This window comes from Sycon ciliatum, chromosome 4 (genome assembly GCF_964019385.1).
Source record: "Sycon ciliatum chromosome 4, ocSycCili1.1, whole genome shotgun sequence".
Taxonomy (NCBI): Eukaryota; Metazoa; Porifera; class Calcarea; order Leucosolenida; family Sycettidae; genus Sycon; species Sycon ciliatum.
Genome location: NC_088646.1, coordinates 31,326,463 through 31,348,448, shown reverse-complemented (window position 1 = coordinate 31,348,448; position 21,986 = coordinate 31,326,463). Strand labels below are relative to the sequence as shown.

At 47.6% G+C, this 21,986-nt stretch overlaps 3 protein-coding genes and 1 non-coding gene across 4 annotated transcripts; 2 read left to right on the top strand and 2 right to left on the bottom strand.

Annotated features, from left to right (window-relative positions):
• Positions 1-485: 485 nt before the first annotated feature.
• On the bottom strand, positions 486-559 carry Trnat-agu (transfer RNA threonine (anticodon AGU)). The gene has a single exon. It is a non-coding gene; the product is annotated as a tRNA-Thr (tRNA).
• A 2,931-nt stretch (positions 560-3,490) lies between these two features.
• LOC135815629 (cytochrome c, somatic-like) lies at positions 3,491-7,520 on the top strand. Its single transcript, XM_065328949.1, has 5 exons — positions 3,491-3,665; positions 3,750-3,849; positions 6,170-6,232; positions 6,400-6,447; positions 6,925-7,520. Exons 1-5 carry the CDS (start codon positions 3,597-3,599, stop codon positions 6,963-6,965), a joined length of 321 nt encoding a protein of 106 aa, XP_065185021.1. The 5' UTR covers positions 3,491-3,596; the 3' UTR covers positions 6,966-7,520.
• Positions 7,521-8,513: 993 nt separating this feature from the next.
• LOC135815628 (uncharacterized) lies at positions 8,514-12,368 on the top strand. Its single transcript, XM_065328947.1, has 2 exons — positions 8,514-8,935; positions 11,701-12,368. The coding sequence occupies exons 1-2, from the start codon at positions 8,651-8,653 to the stop codon at positions 11,842-11,844; spliced, it is 429 nt and encodes a 142-aa protein (XP_065185019.1). The 5' UTR covers positions 8,514-8,650; the 3' UTR covers positions 11,845-12,368.
• A 179-nt stretch (positions 12,369-12,547) lies between these two features.
• On the bottom strand, positions 12,548-21,930 carry LOC135815627 (uncharacterized). Its single transcript, XM_065328946.1, has 6 exons — positions 21,729-21,930; positions 19,288-20,022; positions 17,935-18,039; positions 17,432-17,543; positions 13,522-13,650; positions 12,548-13,162 (listed from the first exon to the last, which is right to left on the bottom strand). The coding sequence occupies exons 1-6, from the start codon at positions 21,840-21,842 to the stop codon at positions 13,053-13,055; spliced, it is 1,305 nt and encodes a 434-aa protein (XP_065185018.1). The 5' UTR covers positions 21,843-21,930; the 3' UTR covers positions 12,548-13,052.
• Between the last annotated feature and the right edge of the window lie 56 nt (positions 21,931-21,986).

Below are 21,986 nucleotides of genomic sequence, written 5' to 3'. Positions count from 1 at the left end.
TGCTTGTTGACCTTGGTTTGCCTTGGCTTTGGTCCAGTTGGCCGAGACTAAAATACTAGTACTCAGTATGTATGACTGTGCAAGTATCTCCCTCGGCCCTCAGTGACTGCACTCTGAGTCGTGAGCAGGGAGTAGTAAAAAGAATATTTCACTATGATTGTACTCCCTGGTCGTGACACTGTTTTTACTCCGAAAAGAGTCAGTCTACCCATTCAATTCAATGCCTGTGCTTGCACGTACGTAGTCTTTGTTTACCCTCTGTCGACTTTGGAGCCATCCTGGACGTGCTGAAAGGAAAGAAAAAACATACTACAGTACAGTACTTGAAGTGTTTCGCACAAGTCCATGATTGAGCTATCTATAAAATAAAAAAATTGTAGTAGTATGGAGGAGGCCGCGCCTTTCTAAGTTCTGCAAGCCGAACAAAAAATTAATGTGTCGACGCCCAATTACCATGATTACACAAAGAAAAGAACAAAAAGGGTAGCCACCACCCGGATTCGAACCGGGGATCTCCTGTTTACTAGACAGGCGCTTTAACCAACTAAGCCATGGCGGCAGCTACATTCACAACTAAAGTTTTGGGGGATTATAACTCTTTCTGGCGGCTTGTGCATTATACTGTACACGGAGTATGCTCAGCGTGCGCACGTCAAAGACACCGAGCTGCGCGAATACTCGGAATAGTACCAAGACTGCAAGAGTGCATGTTTATGGACTCTTGATAGTAGTACGGTATAGTACTCATAATCCGCCAAGGGCTCCATTATGCCAGTGATTATGCTGGAATTATGCCAACGATGGTGCTATACCCTTGCACTCTTGTTGCACTTTGAAGTCCTTTCATGCCAGGGCATAATTTTTTGACAAAATCCGAAGATGACGCCAGAAATTATGCCAGCATAATAATCCGCCAAGGGCTAACACCGAGCCCAAGAGCAGGGAGTTAGACTCAGATGCATGTGTTGTACATGTACCTGGTTTGAAAATTCGGCTCGTTGTGCCCAGGGAGTCCGCATGCGTTGTGGATCGTTTCAAAGCTAACAATTCTGTCACTGTCAGGCTTTGCAAAACGAGGCCAGGTTCAGCATTGAGCAAATTTGAAACTACATTATGGACATACATGTACCAGCTGTGATCCAAAATACTGCTGTACATAACGATGGAAAGATGTTTTCAACGATGACAAAGCTACATGCACATACATGTACATAGAGCTATAAAAACTGGACTAAACTACAAGTAACTCCCTACTTCGAGATACCTGATACCTAAAAATTCTCTGATGATAGTCTGGGAAACCTAGAAGCGATTTTCGGTAAAGTTGAAAAATGAAATAATGCGGCGCACTCATCATTCACGGAAAGAATTAATGGGAAACAATAAAACTGCTTGGTCTCAAGGTGGAAACAGCAGGAGTTGTTCAAACTAGATCCTCGACAGCAGAACTTTCTGACTCACTGCCATATATGTGCATCAGTGTGGGTGGTGCCTCACGTGCAACAGCACTGTCAGCATCACAAACTTCAACCAGAGGTGCATTCATTATGTAGCTGAGATTGCAAGGTGGTCGCTCGTCAGCACTAGTAGAAGTCACCAGGGTCACACAGTCACTGACATCACCTGCCATGGTGCTGAGTGCAGCACAGTGTGGATTTGTTCCAAAGTCATCAGAAGACAAGCTGGAGACTACATCCAGTGATATACCCTGCGACTCCCTGCTATCTGCAGGAGCACAGGCCGCAGCGCTGGGACAATCAGCGATGGGCGTCGTTGAGGTGTCCGCTACCATGGTCACGAGACATGGATCGCGCTGAAAATCATTATCTGCTAATAATTCAGAACATACAGACGTGCCCACTACATTGTCACAATCGTGCACAGAACTGCTACCAGTACATGTATTGGCACCGGATGACTCATCAGTTGATATGTGAGCATCTTCCATCTGCTGGTTCGTGCTGGTGGTCAATCCGACTCCAAGGTCGATCTCAGATTGCATCTCGTGGATCTCACCAGGGCAATCATCGAATGTTGGAAGACCAGTGCTGGGTAAGGCTGAGTAACCCCGACGCCGCGGTGTGTATGTTCTTACTACACCAATGAAGCCAAATAGAATGTGATAGGCCCCCAGGGCAAACGGAAACGCTGCCAGTTCGTAGAATCTTGGAAGGTGCTGCATAGCCATTAACACCAGCACCACCGCCAGGAGAAAGCAAAATAATGCAAATACTATTCGGTGAATGCATATTCGCTGCCATACTGCATTCCAAAGTTCTCCCTCTTCCAACTCCCAGCCATCGACAAAGAGATAAAGTCGGGATGGTGACTTCACAGCATTGGAGTTGTCCAGCACCAACATAAAATGATGTCCTTCAAACACCCACTCAATAGTGGGGCCAAAGCAGCCCCATCCCGGTTTCCGATTGAAAGAATCTTTCCACAGTCTCCCATGCGCCTGGACGCGTATTCCCAAGTCGAATCCAACTTGGAGATATGATGGCACAAACACAGCTACAACAGAGTCACTGCCTGGCAAGTTCCATGTTCTGTATGGCTTCATAACGACGTACACAGACGTGTAATATCGCCATCCGTTGTACTTGCAAGTACAGTATCAGCAATTCAGCATGCAGCAACCTGGTGCAAGTACATGTAGCCCATAATCAGGGCTGGGGTCAGGTCCACATACCCTCATCCAGCTGCAGATCCTGAAGACTGGCCGTCGCCTCCTTTCAACTATTGCATGTATGTATGAAGTATCAGCTAAAACTTAAAAGCCATGTATTGTTGCCAGTTTCCATTTAGCTGCTCGACAGGGAAACGTACACGTGAAGTGATCACAGAACACAAGCTCGGTGCTACGTCAAAACGCACTTGCTCAGCAAAGATAGGACATCAGCCTGATCAGGCAGTCACCTTACGGGTACAAATAGTTGAAATACTACAGTTATCAGAGAGTTATATTGCCTCGCACAAATAGATCGCCCAAATATTGAAATAGATCTCTGAGTTTAGGAAAGAGAACACAAAACTCAACAGACAACATAACATGCACTGTCTAGTAGCATGTCTGCAGTTCTGTGCTTGTTTGAAAAACTTTTTATTTGTGCACTGCACTCATGATCACTGTATGCAATGCATGTGCCTGTTGTTGTGTTGCCGGCGGCGCGATACGCACTGGGCGCGTGATGACGCTAGGGCACATATTCCATAGCAACCACCATGCAGGCTGACCATGCGCGCGAGCTCACCCTCCCACGTGCACACACGCTGCATAGCGCCTTGTTGTTGCGCAACGGTTCTTTTTTTTGCAGCCATCACTCATCAGTGCCAGTACGCAGTGACTAGTGGCATCATGCATCACTAGCACTCAGCATCGGGCATCATGTCACCGACTCAGCGCACGCTGTGGTCGGAGCTAGCTAGCGCCGCGTCATCGATCGCTAGATCTTCTGTTTCGCAAGAAATGCCTATTTTATGGTGCAACGAAGGGGTTTGGAGTGTAGAAGAAAACTCTGCTTTGTGCAGTGCTGTGTTTTAGACACTTTAGTTCGTAACTAACGGTTAGCTGTTTCCCTAGTCGATTCTTCGCGATGGGTGACGCCGAGAAAGGAGCCAAGATCTTCAAGCAGAGATGTGCCCAGTGCCACACTACCGAGGCTGTGAGTGCGCGCTTTGTTTGCTCGCCCGCCTGATCTTTTGATCTCGGCAAACACAGTGTTTCCTTCTTGGTGTCCAACTTTCAGGGTGGTAAGCACAAGACGGGTCCCAATCTCAATGGTCTTTTCGGTCGCAAGACTGGCCAAGCAAAGAATTTCTCCTATACGCAAGCCAACCAGTCCAAGGGTAAGCAAGTCTTTTGCGATATGAGGTGCTACCTCAGACGGAATGCGAAGTATAGTTTTTCAGGCCATCGCTGAAGGGGCACACCCCGCTACCACTACCAGTGACATTCAAGATGTAGCTGTGGCAGGTTTCTTCGCTCTGTCCTAGTCAAAGTACACCAGCTGTCGTTACAGGCCCTGCACAGTAACGGGCATAACGAATACTATTTCGATTTCTGCATCGTATTCCGCCGCCTGTAGACTAGCGGAGGAACGAGTTCGACTCAGTAACAAACGGATGTAGCGACAATTGACCGAATGTCAGATGGTCGTTGATGATTTGGGAAATTTTGGACGTATGTTTGAGTGACCCGGACCGAGTCTGCCTTACCGGTCTACCTTGTGCCTTGGGGATACAGTTATGCCTGCATGTTTCGATAAAAACATACTCATATGTGCGTCCCTGAAAAAGCGAAAGTAACGCATCGGTTGTGTTTATACTGTTGTAAATAATTTCTTTGTTCACCTCATTATTAGAAGCGACAGTTTCTGTTGAACTGATGCACCTGGCTCTGGGTATCCTGACTCGTGGCATTCATGATTCACAATTCATTTACGCCCACACGACAAACACTACTTGCTGTGAAGAAGGATTGGAAATTATTTCATGTACTCCAATGGAGTTTATGTACATCGTTTTTACTCCGTCCATTTGTGAGTAGCAACCAACACGGTACTAATACAATACACTAATATCTCTCTTATACGGGCAGTCCGGGACCGGGCATTGCCCATAACTTGGATATGTCCGTAACTCTGAATCACATACGTTTTGATGGGGAAATGCCAGAGATCTCGTATATGACGTGACTATTTCCACAAAAGTTGGCAAAAGAAAAGTAATATTTCCGCTGAAACCGAGTCGCCCAGAGGGTGCCCGGTAGACCGAGGTGCCCATAACCCTCGAGGTCCAGATAAGAGAAATATGAGTGTACTGTCAGGCACCAATGAACAGTATGCAGGAGAACGAACAGGCTAGGATTTCACCAAGCAAAGCATACCGATACGGCTTGACTGTCGTGGAATAGACTTTTGTGCGTGAAAAAAAACCCTACCTAGGCCTCGTACTAGTAGCAGGGTCAAACCTCATGAACTGCATAATGCATATACCAAGCTGCAAGATACTCATCCTCTAGTGTTGCTGAAATTAGACCTGGGTAGTGGTCGGCCGGCCCAGGGCAGACTGAAGGGCGGCTGTACCACCCACTCTCAGCTCTAGACCTGAGAACTAAAAGTTGTGCTGCCAAGAGTCCATACCCCCCCCCCCCCCATATATTATCGGTTATAGTGTGGTCGTATACAAGAATATACTGCCTACAAGAATGAACACTCATTTTTTCATAATCATAACACATATTTTATGTGTATATTTATTCTTACAAGCAGTATTATCGCATAGTAGAATATATCGGCCCTAAGAATGGATTTTGTGTAGCAAAATATGCCAGATTAGTGCAAAGTGTATCGCCTGTAGTAATAATATCTGTGCTCTGTGCATGCTCAATACAATAATATTCAACACAAAAAGAGAGTTACATGTATGTCCAAGGGAGCATTGGAGAATCACTTTTTTCTGTCCAGTCTCTTCCGACTTCTCTCGTATCTGCTGCTCCACAGTCGCCTATATAGCACGACTGCGAGTCTGACCCGTGTGTATCATGTGTACATGTACGTGTCCACATGCCAAACGTGCGCGCGTATGATAATTACATGTATGTCACACGTGCATTATGATATGTCATACGTGATTTATCGTGTGTAAGAAATATCGGCAATAAGAATCAAATGTCGTTTTTCAAACACCCACGCTATAACCGATACCTACTGTACGTGGGGTCCGGTATGGCGCCCTGCCCACACTATGTAACAACAGTGTGAACCGTGCGGTCCTAGTCAGTTTAGCCAGTGCGTCACTATTGATTCACTATGACTTGGACCTTCCAAGGATGTCACAAGTATTCCGCTTGGACTTCACACACAGGCATTCAGCGGCCGTGTCACGTAAATTTGCAATGCCGAAATTGTAGTATAGGTCAGAGCCAGCCAATCGGATCATCATTCCTCTGCACGAATACAAATAGGACGCAGCAAAGAGCTCCCGAAGCTCTTGCTTCTGCTGATACTGTACCGGGTCAAAGCTGGCACACAATATGTTTTTAGTTGTAGTTGACTCGAGTTATTTGACAGCCATGTGTGTTCGCATATTTGGATTCCTGTTTGCTATTATTCTGACGAATGGTGGTTTCCGCACTCTGTTTTGTGTTCCGTTTTGTTGTTTGCAGGCATTACGTGGGGCGAAGACACGCTATTTATTTACCTCGAGAACCCAAAGAAATACATTCCAGGTACAGTTAACACCTTCTGTTGCTTGAAGAGCGGCACTTGTGTTGATATCAAAACTTGACAAAAGCAACTGAAACAGTTAGAGTTACTCATACCAACAGCTTGGTGATGTGAACTGAAGAACGGCATTTTGCTTGATCTGTGTGGGTCTTTTCTTTTCCTCATTTAGGAACCAAGATGGTTTTCGCTGGTCTCAAGAAGAAGGGCGAGCGCAAAGGTAGGGTTGTCATCAGGAGCAGTCAATGTGAAGTGTGTGTGTCCGTATATGCGTGTGCATCCGTATTTGCATGTGTGCATGTGTGCATGTGTGTGTGTGTGTGTGTGTGTGTGTGTGTGTGTGTGTGTGTGTGTGTGTGTGTGTGTGTGTGTGTGTGTTTCAGTACTCCACAAAGTATACTCTGCTGCTTGTATGGGTGCACGACTGCACGTCGAAACTGAAGTTGAGTTTCAATAGTTTTCCATGACAGTCCAAAAGTAGTAGCTACCCCATGTGATGTTGTAATGCGTTTTATCTCACTGTGACATTATGGTGACTTGTAGATTTGCTTCCATTTCTTCCAAACCTCCCTGAGTTTCAGTCTTTTAGAGTATACCACACATGCATCCAATACACAAAGGGGAGCTTGTTCTCTGACGTTGTAGCTGTGGAACTTAGCAGTTCTGTGGTGCGTCTGTTTGACCTGTCTGCTTGTAGACCTCATTGCTTTCCTCAAGAAGGCGACAGCGGCGCCATGAGGAACTGTCCTCCAGTTTATCATCAACATCCTCTTCTCTCTACCTTCGTTCTCTATCACTCTGTACGGTACATCTAGTTTCTACTCATGCGCATTCTGTACTAGGGCATATGGCGTCTTTATTGATATTTGAACCCGAGAGGAATGCAATCCTACTTTCTCCACGGTGGTTTTGAATATCAATAACTTCTCCTCTTTCAATCTGCCATGCTAGTCTTTTGGTGTCTCTGGGGCTGCTGATGCGATTGGGTCGGCTACTTCTCTGCTGCGAGCCACCTGTAGTGCTGTTTTCTTCTTGATTCTATCAGCCTGTTCATAGACCACATCTTTTTAATTAGTGGTCTCTGCCCACTGTCCTGCACTGTAGGGCTTCAACATCCCATTGCCTTGAAATGGATGGTATTTATTTATAGGTATTCTGAGCTTGCTTCAAAGCTGCTGGCTTCCCTTTTTTATTTTTAGATTGGTTCATAATGTGTGTTCCATTATGTTCTAGTCATCCATCGCTGCTGCTGTGCACGGTGCTGTGGTGTGAACAGAGCTTGAAGAAACTCGATGTGATTGGCTATAAAACCCAGCAATTGCCACGGAAAGCGGTCAGTGGCTGTCCCTGGCCATGTATTGCTTGGAATAAAACTAAAACTCGATGCAGTGCAAAATCTGCCTTGCAGGGGGGGGGGGGGGGGGGCTAACTACTAGTTATCCCCAGTGGCCGGGAGGGGATGCATGATGGCTGCCCAGTATTGCCTGGCAACCCGTGTAACTGTTGTTGGGCTCGTGCAATAATGACTCTGTGCCTGGAGCGTTTGTGAATCCCCTCCACCCTTTTTGAGTACGCATAATTATGGTATACATGCCTGGTGTGACTCTTTAGCTTTTACTTCTAGTTGTAGCTGTAGCACAGTCCACCGTGAATGGCGTGATACGTACAGAAGAATAACAGAAGTTGGAGAGTCATACCCGTACTAGTTATACTACTAGGTACTATACAATGTAGTATGATCACACATTGGTACGTGGTATCTCGAAACCTCGTTTTTGAATCTGACGGAAGTGAGTTGTCGCAGGGCCTAGGGCCGTACCACCCTTATTTCGAAAAAGGTTGACCCGCCTATGCCCATTGGTGAAAAATGGGGTTTTCGGCAATAATGACTATCGGTATGTCCATTTCTGGGCAAGTACCGGTAGATCTACCCCCGGCCCATTGCATTGGGCCTGACTACCTGCAGTGCTACGGCCCGGCCCTGGCTTGAGTCGGATCCGCCCCTCATCACGGGCATTTCTGTCTGTACGCTCGTGTGTGCTGCATCGATGTTTGAAGTGGCTGCGCCGACGCTCGGCGCCGGCGGCAGTGTGCCTCAGTCATACACCAGCCGCTAGTACTGGCGCTAGATCACGATCTGCTGTACATCATGACTGACTGTATCGAGTGTATGCTACACTGAAATGCTAGCACTACACTTGAGGTGAGTAGAGCCAGAGCCCCGCGCCCCGCTCTAAAAAAGAACGTGAACTAATAGTTACTTCGTGAAGCCTGAAAAGGCTTGAAGTTGAAGTGAAGGACATCATTATCAGAAAAGAAAGGATTAGTCCCTTCTCAAACTGGGAAATTGGAGTTTTCCGCAGACCCGCCTTGGTTGCTGCTGTTGTTGGGCCCAGGACAATCACTGTGAGTGTGTTGCTGTGATGGCGAGCGACGTCCAAGATGAGGCGAAGGCATTGCGCCAGCGGAGAGAGGCGCACGCCAACCGGGAGAGGTATAGCCTCAACGGCGCTCACACTGTGTTCTCGAACCCGATGGCTCAGAGGAGCTCTGCTATGTACGGCGGCACTCAGCGCGACCCATGCCAGCTCTACGAGGAGAACATGCAGAAGTGCTTTGCATTGGCGTATAGGAAACATAAGCCGATCAAGCTCTACTGTTCTATGGAATACAAGGACAATGAAGAGTGCAGATATCAATTTTTACAGGTAATGACGGTCTGATGAAAGACATGAACCTTTCTTCATTATTGGCTTTTATCAAGTGTACGTAAAACATGGTTATGTACTCTTGGTATGTGTAGAACTTATCAACACACACATACACACACATGTGACAAACACACACACGTGCACGTGTGCGAGCGCGCGCACACACACACGTGCATGCGTGCGAGCACGCGCGCACACACACACATACATACACATGTGACACACGTGCACGCGCGCATGCGGGCACGCATACGCACGTACGCATGCGTGCGCACACACACACGCACACACACTCACACACACACACACACACACACACTACGAGATAGATCATGTGGAATTTCGACTCTGCATTCGTGCACACATGTCGAATAAGCATGCCTATACCGAAAAGAACAACACATGATGAAGGGCGAATCGAGACCACTAGGGAGTATTAGGGCATGTTCGATTGTGCGAATCTGTGGGCCCCGGATCCGGATTCGCCAAATCCGTACATGTTCGACTGCACGAATCCAGGTCCCACACTGATTCAGATTCAGTCAATCCTCCTCACGGAGCCAGATTCGACGTATCCATTTTGCATTCTCACATATCTACTGTATAAGTACAAAGTTTTCGTTTGGAATTAACTTTCGCTATGTTCGTTTGGGGGCACGAAATAACTAAAGTTTGTACCAAACTAAAGTTTTTTTTCCAAACGTTCGGGGTCACAGACCTCGACCAAAACTTGTGACGAAATTTAGTATGTAGCGAACCTGCTGGTGGAGTGATCTAACGAAAGATTTCGTAAACGAAAATTTACTCAAAAGTCCGAATATGCGTACACTACATGTAGCTCGAGAGCTCACCGTAATGCGTAGAGATACTACGGAATGGTACGGGATGAGCTGTAACGTGGTTGCTGAGGTCTTGAAATGGATTACCAGATGGTATCATTGCCAACGATGCACTCACAGTACACGTACATTGAACTGTGGAAGGTATACTTGAAGTACACTGTATGGTGTATAACAAGGCCATCAGACCAGGTCAGGCTTTCGGGCCATGGCCTGACCACTTTTCGTCCGAGGTGGTCCGCCCGAAACGTGGAAAACCGGCGTACAAAAAAATGCGAGTACCTAGTCATGGCAAGCCGATCTAGCCAGAACCGGTGCCATCGAGCAAGCCCATCGATCGATCTGTCCTCACGCATTTGAACAGCAGGTTTTTTTCCGACAGTCGTCTGGTCTAGTCTAAAGACGGTGCACAGACAAGACTTGTACTATTGTACTAGTATATGTACAGTGCCAATAGTGCCCAGAATGCAGATCTTTCACCCTAATTTCAAAAATTGCCCGGGGCCAGACCCCCTCCCGCCGAACCACCTCCAACTGAACATAATCATTATCGACCTGACCACTCATGAAGTGCTTCCAACGGGCCTGTATAATCTAGACATACTTGTATCTTTAAAAGTGCTGTACTTCTGAATCGAACCATAAGGGCCCTTTGTCCAGGTACACTGTATTGCATCTTGATACCGGCAACATCATTTTAGGTGTTTGAACGCACAATGACGTGTTGCATGTAGCCCCTCGATATCGGGTGCATGTTCTTGTACATGTACTGCAAAGGCGTTTCTATCAGTTTGAATAACAAGCATGATGCCCTACGTGTACACGTAGGTAAATACCAAGCATAGCGAGGGCTCTGAGCTGGCAGCTCTCTCGTTCCCGCGACATTTTGTGGCGGACGTTAGCTGCTTAGCAAAGCTAGGATCCAGTGCTTCTTGTGTATGTTTGGGCCGGCTATGTTCGCGTATAAATGTAGACGACTATACATAACGTAGTGTGTTGTATAAAAGCCTGTCTCATATAGAAGCCTATTTTGAATACAAGCCTGATTTTTCGAGATGCACTGTCGGCACATAAGCCTGGTTTTAGTATTGGCATCCATAGAAATACCTGTCTTGTATAGAAGCCTGTCTCATATAGAAGCCGGAAATTTCCCCCGAAAAAGTCATATAAGCCGCGGCTTTTATACACAACTTTACGGTAATAGTACATGATGATCAAGGGACGTAGGTCTCGTGCCAACGTAGCGGGGGTCCCGAGCCAAAGCAACGCCATGTTCACAGCACCGGTTGCTAAACATTCAGCCGTGTGGCAAAGTTCAATGGACAGCACTGTCCTGTCCCCGGGGAAAATTGCGGAAAAAAATGGCAAAAAACGCGGCATAATAGGGCATATTTTGCGGTAAATATGCGGTGAATATTATTGATATCATCTCGCGGCGGCAAGTTTGCAGTTGATATGAGGCAATTTTCAGTGAGTATGTAGTGAAATCAATCAGTTACAAGTCTCTGGTGTAAGCGCTCGTCATATTTGAGTACAAAGCCGCCACCGGATGAGACGTTGCTGACCGAACAGTGCACTGTGTGTACGTGTAGTGCAACAGAAAAGTTCAAAACACGCGGGAAAATCGCGGAAAACACGGTCTTCTAAAAAATCGCAAAAAAACGCGGAAAAAACGCGGCCGCGGAATCGCAATTTTCCCCGGGGACAGACTGTCCAAGCAAATTGCAGCCGACTTACAACGATGGTGTGCATGCAGCATGCGTGGTACACCCAACGGTATATTTGGGTGTTGCTACCGCGCATGGCCTGCGGGGCTCTTGACTGTTTCAGGTTGGAATCTACTGTGGAAAGTGAGCTGGAATTGTGTGTGTGTGTGTGTGCGTGCGTGTGCGCGCGCGTACATGCGTGTGTGCATTTCTACAGAAACTACGAGATGACGCTCTTCTCCAAAAGCAGCAGAAGTTGGTGAAGGAGGGAAAGTGGCCACCACCAAACCTACCAAAGCCGCTGGATCAAGATCGACCAAAGCTCAAGAATTATGCACCTGATGGTATACCCACATGGTAGATGATACTATTAGTCCCCATTTGTTCACTTTATTTAATCATTGACCTGGCCAGCCACGATAGACAATGTGCAATCACAATGTTTAGGTGCTGCATTTGATGACCTCAATGAGTACATGCGTGCAGCCCAGTGGTGGATCACAGAGATCGGTCCCGGACAGTGAAGAAATGACCAGTGTAGTGCGATGGTCTCAGCTGCCATTGTCGCGTGTGCGTGCGTGTGTATGCCACGCATGCATGTCCAGCTGGTCCTGGGATGTAGTCCATTTGATGATCTAGCTCTCGCTTACCCACAACTACCATTATTTGTACAAATAACTTGCTACATACCATTCGGGCATCTGAGGCATTGGGTATTATTATACATTTCATAAGTTTGCTTCCATCGCTGCATAATGCTACATTGATACTCTGGCTGGCTGGTTCTTTGTGAATAATTTTGACAATCCAATACGGATTCGCTAGTTTTTTTTTAATGTACATGTACATGTATAAATATATGTAGTACAAAACTTCTTTGAAACATCCCTTCTGTGCTGTGACTGGCTGCTCAGCTGCGGTGCATTTCAGTTTTGCTGCTGCCATGGAAGATACTAAAGTAGTAGGCAGTGCACTGCCGTCTCTGGTCCGAGCACTTGGCTGGGAGACATGATGGCGCCCGAGATCAAGTCAGCACACCAGCACACCACAGAAACCACCAGATGTACTCGCGGAGACCGGCCTGATGGCTACACCTCTTCGAGAAATAGATCAAACTTATAGTAGCAACTGCCTGGTGACAGTGGTCCCACATTCATTGTACAAGATAGCATGCATGCATACCAAGATACACCAAGACGCCATGTATCCACACGGTATGTACGTATTACTTCTGGTTCAAGTCAAAATAAGAATGCACATAGAAGCCACTGCAACCCTATTCCAAAGTAATAAAGCAATTTCACCCTTTAATTAAACTACTCTCCAACTACTGGGAAGTACCATTGGTAGAGCATTGCGTTGTCAGCAGTACAAGCTACCATTGTACTCAGCACAGCATAACGCCAGACTAGAACTCTTCGTCACTGCACAGCACGCTCGGCACAGAACTCCTCAGGCGGTCGCACCCACATGTGCCGACCGGCAGCATGAAAGCAGCAAGACGCCGACGCTGAAAGGACATTGACAAGACTTTCACCCACAGGCAGATGGGTGGGTGCAAAAAAACGTTCACACTCTCAATTTGCCTGTAGCCGCTGCCTTCATCTGCTTCTTGAATTGAACCATCTTCATAGCTTCTTCCTCCTTGTGGTCTCTCATTCTTTGCTTGTTCTTTTGTTCTGTAAAGTGAACGCAAAAAAAAAGAGAGAAGACAGGGTGAGTAAAAATACAGTAAAACCTGTCAAGGCGACCACTCAGATAAGGCGACCAACTGTCCAAGGGGACCACTACCACCAGGACCAAGGGTTGTCAATTTCAGTCAAAAGACCCTGGATAAGGAGACCACCTGGTAACAGAGACCGCGTGTTGAAGGTCCCTGGAGCGGTCGCCTTAAACAGGTTTCCCTGTAACATGAAGCTACCAGTGCAGAGTGCAGTCCTGCAACACGTCAGAGCATGAACGTGTACAAAACACTGTTGACTACTGAGAATATAATTATTTTCAATACGTCACAGTGAATACTGCACGAGATCCTCACCTTGCAGGAGGTCTGCGAACACTGGCATCTTGGAGATACCAGAGCGCGCTACTTTCAGTCGCTCTTGCATACCGCTCAGAGTCAGCGCACTACTCTTGGCCACTTCTTCCTTTGGCAACGACTCGGGTGCTGAATAAGAAACGCACACATACATGCACACACACACACACACACACACACACACACACACACACACACACACACACACACACACACACACACACACACACACACACACACACACACACACACACACACACACACACACACACACACACACACACACACACACACACACACCCATGATAAGGCTAGATTTATAGCAAAAAATGCAATACTGCAAACCAGTACACTATACACCTGCAACACAATCTTTCAAAATTACGCATAAAACATCTATTCGAGGGGAAATCAGTGGAGAAGTTGTCAGTCACTGCAGCTTTCCTGAAACAATTTCAACAGAAAAGAACTGCGCTGCCTAATCCGCGTCATGAAAGGCCGTTGGACAGCAGCACGTCGTTCTGAAGAACGGAAGTGGAGCAAAGACATACTTGTAGACAATATTTACGACAATAGGGCTTGAAAGTGCTACGTCACAGCATAGCAACAATTTCAAAAATTCAAAAATTGGATCCACTTGGATCCAGTTTTTGTATGGATCCAAGCACATTTCAAGCCGTCTTACTCACAGCAAGGTGATGTAACCAGTGAAACCGACTGATTTGGCTACTGGGGGCGGGGTTACAACTGGTGGCGAAGTAAAAGTCACCCCTGCATACGACATGAGTGGGTTGCTATGCACCCACATACTGAGGCAATAGCAAAGTCACACCTTAGTGGATCCAAAATAGAAATCTGATGTCAACTTACTACTCCCAGGCCGTTTTTGACGTCATCACTTTCAAGCCCTATAGCGTTGTTGTGCGCCAACATATCCGCGCACGAGCTGGCGCGGTAAGAAAGGCCATCGAGATCCGCGAAGAGAGTCAGCCACCTGGAAGAAGTCGTCTTCAATCAAACCTTTGCAATTAAATTTGCCTCGCACGGGCTTGAATCAAATTTCGAGAGAAGGTGGGTTTCTTGAGAGCTATAGTCGATCCTGCTGCGGACCATCGATCGATTTTTGAGCTACTCTTGGCTAGAGAAGGAGAAAAGAATGAAATTCGAATTACAAGGATAGCAACTCAATCTCACTTCGAAATAAGCGTTCAAAGGACATAGCCAATGTACTGCAAACAGCTCTTCTGTACGAAGACTGGGTTCGAATTATCCAACCGGCGCACTTTTCGTACTTCGAATTATGCATTCGATTTTGACTTGAAGTGACTTGCATGCATGCAGAAGATCGGTACGACGAAAAAGTTCGAATTACACGGAATGTTCGAATTATACCGTATTCGAATTAGAGGGAGTCTACCTGTAGTATCATAATGTGTTGTTGGTTGATGTACCCTGTAAGAAGACCTTAGGGTCTGTTGGGAATGCCCAAGTAAAATTATTAAATTACTTACAAAATACAATAGAAAAATCTAATACTAGTATAAATGTAATGTACAGTGCTGCTCAACGAAATCCAGTTGCGTCACTCAAGTACACGCCGGGCGTTGCGCAGCCCTAGATCTGCAAACACTGGGCTGCAAAATTGGTGCAGGGCGCAAACTTGAGCGACGCTACTGGATTTCATCAAGCAGGACTGTATAAGCAGAAATCTTCGCCAGGACTTTTGTTCTCCATTTCATCCTAGGAGTTTGGGGCTAAATTACAATGTGGGCCAGTGCTTCGGCAATTGCACGAGGTCCCACATTCGCCAAGTTTGCCGAGGCTGCCTCCCAGCCTCCCAGTGCAAGGGTAACACCACCAGCTCAACCTCGGGAGCGGGTGGGAAATCCAAGCTATAGTGCTGCCAACAACATGCCGGCCTTCAGCGTCCAGTGCGGCACTAAGGCCACCATCCACCGCACACTGCACAAAACTGTACACACTGTTCATACACCACTGCATGTTCCTCGTTATGCGTCCATGCTTGCTTCGCACCCCGATAAGCAGTTTGTCAATTATATGCACCGGCCTTGCCCACGGCTCTCTGTTCTCTGTTGGCTTTGAGGGCCAGCGTAAGACGGTGGTAGCCCCGAACCTCACATCTCCTCATTCCCAACATATTTCTGACTATCTCCAACGCTGCTGCGAGGACGGTATGACAGCTGGTCCCCTTGCCACACCACCAGTTAACCCCATACAGTCGGCTGGGCTAGGCATTGTGCCGAAGAAACACGGCTGTCTGCGTGTAATTCACCATCTGTCGGCACCGGAAGGTTCCAGCGTGAATGACGGCATACCAGCAGAGAAGTTTAGCCTGAAGTACATTATACATCCACGTAGACAATGCAGTACATGCCATCATGTCGGCGGGCCGCGGCGCCCAATTGACAAAGCTCAACGTCTGCAACGCGTTCCACTTGATTCCAGTCTCCCCTGACAACTGGCCGCTGTTGGTTATCCATTGGCAGAACCAGTACTACTTCGAGAAGATCCTACCGTTTGGTCTGCGTTCCAGCACGTCCATATTCAACCAGGTTGCGGAGGCCGTCGAGTGGATCTTACGGCACCAGTTCGCCATTCCGATTATCATGCATTACCTGGATGACTACCTGTCCTTGTCTGCGCCTTGCCTGTCCCTAGCAGTAAAGCAGCGCTCTACCATCGAAGACGCCTTCAAATACCTCGGCATCCCGCTGGCCATGGAGAAGCTGGAGGGCCCTGTGAGAGAGCTGACATTCCTTGGCATCACCTTGAATTCTGACCGGTTCGAAGCACGACTACTGGATGAAAAGCTGGTAGATATCAAACACCTTGTCCTAGAAGCCAGCACAACTCGCTTCAAATCTGGCGCTCCGCTGACCCGCCATCGCCTCACGGATAAACTGAGAGGCCTCCTGCAGTTGGGGGGACTAATGCAGCTGAACATAGTGGCCACTCCTTCAGGATAGGTGCGGCGACAACAGCTGCTGCAATGGCGTTCCCGGGTGGAAAACCTGGGCAATGGGCAGGTGGCAAAGTGACAGTGTACATTCGCACTGATCCGTCGGACCTGCTGTCCATTTCCGAGGCTCTCCACAGTGGGCCTGTCTAATTGCGCAACGTGCCCGGTGTTCACGTGTGTGTGTTGCTCGGACTCTTGTCAATGTCCTCTTTGTCTTTATCTCATGCTGTCTCAACACACAAACATGCCTCTTCACTTCTGTGTCATTGCCTTATTCTCTGGACGACCTCTCTCATTCGCAGTTTACAGAACTATTCACACACCTGCTTCGGTACGGGAATGGTGGCCGCTGCACTTTGTTACCCATGGCAACCGCTCATGACGCACTGGGCAAGTTGACAGCTTTTGTGCCATCTCATCTTGCTGTTTGTGTGCAGTGATGCATTCCTCAGCACGACAATGGCGGGTGCATGCCATCCTACTTCGGGCGCATATAAATACCGCTTCCATAGCTTGGATTCACCTAAAATTTGACCAGTACGGAGCGTTTCGGATACTGATCCGATTAGTATATCACTCATTCCACTGATTTCAAGTTACAATTTTCGTCTGATATCGCTACTCTCGGTTTCCGTCCCTCGGGCGTGACTATCCACTCTTGGCTCTGCCAAGACTCCTGTTCTGGTAGTGACTACCTGGTCGACCCCTTGACCTACCTCTGTAGCCTCTCACTCCGCTGGCCAGCACCCCCATACTGCAAGCAGTTGTGTGTGTGTGTGTGTGTGTGTGTGTGTGTGTGTGTGTGTGTGTGTGTGTGTGTGTGTGTGTGTGTGTGTGTGTGTGTGTGTGTGTGAAAGAGAGGACGTCGGGTCATTTCCATGATGACACGCCTCTTCACCCCCCAGTTAAAAATTACTTTGCCGTACTTACAGGGTTTGACGGGCTTGGGCAAGTTCAAGAAGCTGGAAACCGCGTCCACACGTAACAGTAAGCTAAGCAGCAGTGTAATGCTGGAGTTCATTAGAATGACCATGACCGAGGCCTGCACAGATGTGTGCACACATATTGCAAAGGGCAGAAAGAAAGAATGCTCGCACGGGATCGTCGAAAACGTGTCTGCCAAGAGCACCTAGCGAACAGGGAATATCTTAGCATGCAATGGATACAGCGGCGTCCATCAGTGCTATTCTTAGTATGCAACAGAAAATCTACATCTTAGGTTGGAGTTGATGTGCGTGTACATGCATAATGGCACACACATACGTGTACGAGTATAATGTACATGTAGATGAGCTGCTAGTCTTGAGATAGGTACATTCGGAATACGCACTGCAAACGGATGGCTTATCCTAAGCTACTACGACCCGTATGCTTCCACGACAATGGAATATAGAGTCTGGACAAGTACATGTACAAGCTACAAACACGCTTACCGCTGGAAGGAAGCAAAAGACAACACCAGAAAAAGCCAAGGCACAATATCCAAGTGCTCTCTTTGGCGAGTTCACCAAAGCACTTGCGCCCAACTCAGTGTTCGACTGCAAGTGGTGGAGAAAGAACACGACGATGACAACGACAACAACAACAACAGTCGTGAGAATAAAGAATTCAAACAAAATTCAAAAACATCAACAGCAGCAGCAGCAGCAATGGAAAGGTAAGGACCTTAACTACACCTTGTTTATCTGGGTGGTCCGAGACCGGGCACTGCCCATAACTTTGAAATGTCCGGAACTCCGAATCACATACATTTTGATGGGGAAAGGGCCATAATGGCCTTTTCCCATATGGCATGTGACGTTACTATTTCCACAAAAAGTGACAAAAGACTAGCACATGTAATATTTCCACTGAAACTTGCTCAAAGAGTGCCCGGTAGACTGAAGTGCCCGTAACTTCGGGGTCCGGATAACCGAGATGAGTGTACCTCGAAGTAGCTTGAACCGGAAAGAAATCACCATGGGAGAAGATTGAACTGGCCTCGACGTCAGTGCAAACAACCGCCACACAGAGGACAGTGCATTTGTACATGCGAGTTTTGACAGCAGCTTTCGCCCATCACGTGACTTTACTGAACTCCCTACTCAAATACGGGCATGTCTCTCTCTACGGGGCACCTTCAGCTTGCTTTGCTAAAGCAAAGTCGAAGGGTGGGGGGGGGGGGGGGGGGGGTGGGGGGAGGTGTGCACTCACTTGCTCATATTTTTTTTAACTCTTGTGACTGCCGACGGTTGAACCGACGATGAGTGTGCCCCGAGCTACGGGCAGTGCCCGGTCCCAAGGCGCCCGGATAAGAGACGTTCGAGTGTAGTCCTAAAATAAGCGCATCGGGGGCACAAGCCAATGAAAACGTGCTATGGGCGATATCCAGCCTTGGCGACAATAGGAGGGAAAGAATATGATAAAAATGAAAGTGGGAACAGAAATGTACGAGAAGTGTGTCCAGGGGGCAGAAGTAGAGCAGGATATCACTTGCAGTGCAGTACAGGAGTGGGGACTGGGCCCCCTCAGGTATCATGCAGGTGCTGGTGGGACATTTCAGCACCGGCAGTACCAATGCCTCTAGTTGAGAGAGTGGAGATAGCCAAGCTTATTGTTTTGTTTTTCTTGCCATGCACTTGTTTCTTGCCTAGATGTGTGCAGCTCCTTCTTTATCCTCTGTTGATCAACTTCACCATGCCATACTGCCTGCCATCCGGCAGCACAGGTAAAGAGTAGGGATCTTTTGATCGACTTTGATCTAAAAAACCTGTACACAATCACATTAACTCCAGAAGTAGACTTACCATCACCAAACCCAGGATGAGCGCAGTAGACATAGCCGGTAGTATAAAGTAAGGATCACTCGCCGTTAGCGTGGGCAGCCACAGAAAATGCCCATTAGCCAGCATGCCATAATCAACGTTACACATCCTGCGCACTCCGAAGAATACAAACGTGATCGGGAACTGCATAAACAGTGGTACCATGCCCTTGAAGGCTTCGGCCTGCAGTTTCACCATCTCCGCACGTGCCTCGTTGGCCTTCTCGACGGCATTGACGGACTGGTAGTATTCAAAATCCTTGCGGACCTTAGTGTGGCGTACCTGGCGCGCTTGCATGACGGACTGCTCGCGCTTGCCTCGGATATAGTAGGGGATGCTGGGCAGGCGCATCAGCAGGATCAGGCCAAACAGGGATGCCACAACAGGAAAGTGCAGGTTATCTGTCAAGTAGACAAACAAGTGTTGTAGCCAGCCGACCGGAGTCCAATGACTGCCCAGGCCGAATGCCTCCAGGTTGGGTGTCAGTGCGTCGGCCGTCCACTTTGACGCAACAGTGAAATCAACCATGTCTGAATTGACAGGTACAAACGCGCCCTCATTTGTAAATCCAGTGACGACCTCCAAAGGCTCTGGCTCCGGCTCCACAAGAAGTGGTGCAGATGGCTCTGCCGATGCCGCCGTGGACTCTCCAAACGGCCACAACCATGATGGAAGCTGATAGTTGCGAGATTGTACACAAATCGGTGATGGACTAGCCTGAAAGCACACATCCCAACACACGCGAGCACACACACACACACACACACACACACACACACACACACGCACACACACGCACACACACGCACACACACGCACACACACGCACACAAAGTATTGACTGCACCACTGTGTGTGCAAGAAGCCTGGAGTAGCAATACTGTTCAAATCGTGCATTCCTTCTGCCTTTTAACATCTCTTGCACTTTCTTCTATTTAATCATAGCAGGACACACAGTAGTCAATGCGCAGACACCCGTCAGTGGGAGCACCTACCACTTGCCTCGAAAACTTCACATCTTCAAATCAATCAGGAGTTGAACTCGCCTAAGGGCCGATTTCCACTACGGTACCGCGAGTGCTGTGCCGTGAGTACCCATGGTGATCTGCTCACGTGAGGGGCAGTTTTGGCGAGAGTTCACTCCGTGGCTCCTGCCGTACCGCGCCGTGGACATTCCGGTGCTGAGGGCCTCTGGGGGGTGGAAATGGCATGCCGTGGTATTACGCGAGGTCGAATGCAGGGAGTAGTAGGTATTTTACTACTCCCTGAAAGGAAGTTTTTTCTTTCTTTTGTATTTCAGGTACGAAGTTTTTTCTTGGCTTTTGGCTTTTCGATTGGTTGATTCTTGAGCTTTCTCCAGTCATCTCCCCCGCTATTTTCCCTCAAGACCAAAGTCAGAAATTGATAAAAAAATGGTGATCCGGCCTGCCGAAGGAATGCACGGAATGACTGTGCGCAGGTGTAAATCACTCTCAGCTTCAAGCTCGTACCGTGGGGTACACGTGACCTACCCAAATCGTCGGCACGGCACTCACGGTACCGTAGTGGAAATCGGCCCTAAGGGGGAAAGTGGCATGGGGAAGATAACTGTGGGTCAAATGGAGCCGTTCCTGGTCGCTAACCCATTCCACACAGGAGCTGCTACGATGTCACAGCACATGTGTGAGCACGATCAAAAATTCCAACAACAATTTAAAACGACACATGCACCTGATGTGCAACGTATAGATAAAGACGTGCAGGCAGTCTTTCGTACTGATAAGAATTGGTCACAATTACACACCAATCATACGTATGATTTAGTGGTGAAACGAATATTCGAACATTCGTTCGGTTTGTCACATTCGAATATTCGTTAAATCACATTCGAGTATTCGTTACGTCACTTCGAATGCAGTGCCTGTACATACATGGACGCCGAACACGGTGCAGTGCGTACAGCCTGCCTGTGACTTTGTACTGCATGCATGCACATGTATGTCCATACTGGACTGCCAATGTTGCACATAACATTTATGAACTTCGAAGTAGCCTTATGTGGATGTGGCAGTATATTTTACGTGGCACTACCGTTTGTCATACCTAATAATATATTAGTATTGACAATATCCATCAAATGACTGAGAGGAGGGCATGTGATGTCATCTGTGTTACCAAAAGAATATTCGTTCATTCGTTCGTTAAGCTGAAGAACATTCGACTAGTAGGTTTTGACATTCGTTTCACCACTAGTATGATTGTATGAACTAGTAATTCAGAAGTTGATCTTGAAATCGAGAAACTGAGGATATTCATGCAATCAATTTCCAAACATACTACGAAAGGCACTAGTCATATGGAAGTGTACACGACCCACTGCAAGACATGTTCACGTCGCCAAAACATTAGCATGTGTCAGTAATGCAGCATTGCTGAATTCTCACCAGATATGATTCCCTTCTTCTGCAGGTGAAAGCAGACGTGGCTAGGGCAGGCCTGGCAGCCAGACCAGCTCTTCCAGCTAACGTGCGGGATGCACGCAAGGCATGCAAAGCCATTCTTCCCAAAACAACGACCTTCACAAGCCTGACCTCCCCTACATCTTCCACCCAAACTCAGAAAACACTCTTCAAGCTGTAGACTATGTTACTGTACTGTGTACGTGTAGTTGTCGAAGCTACCATCGATTCGAAGATGTTTCG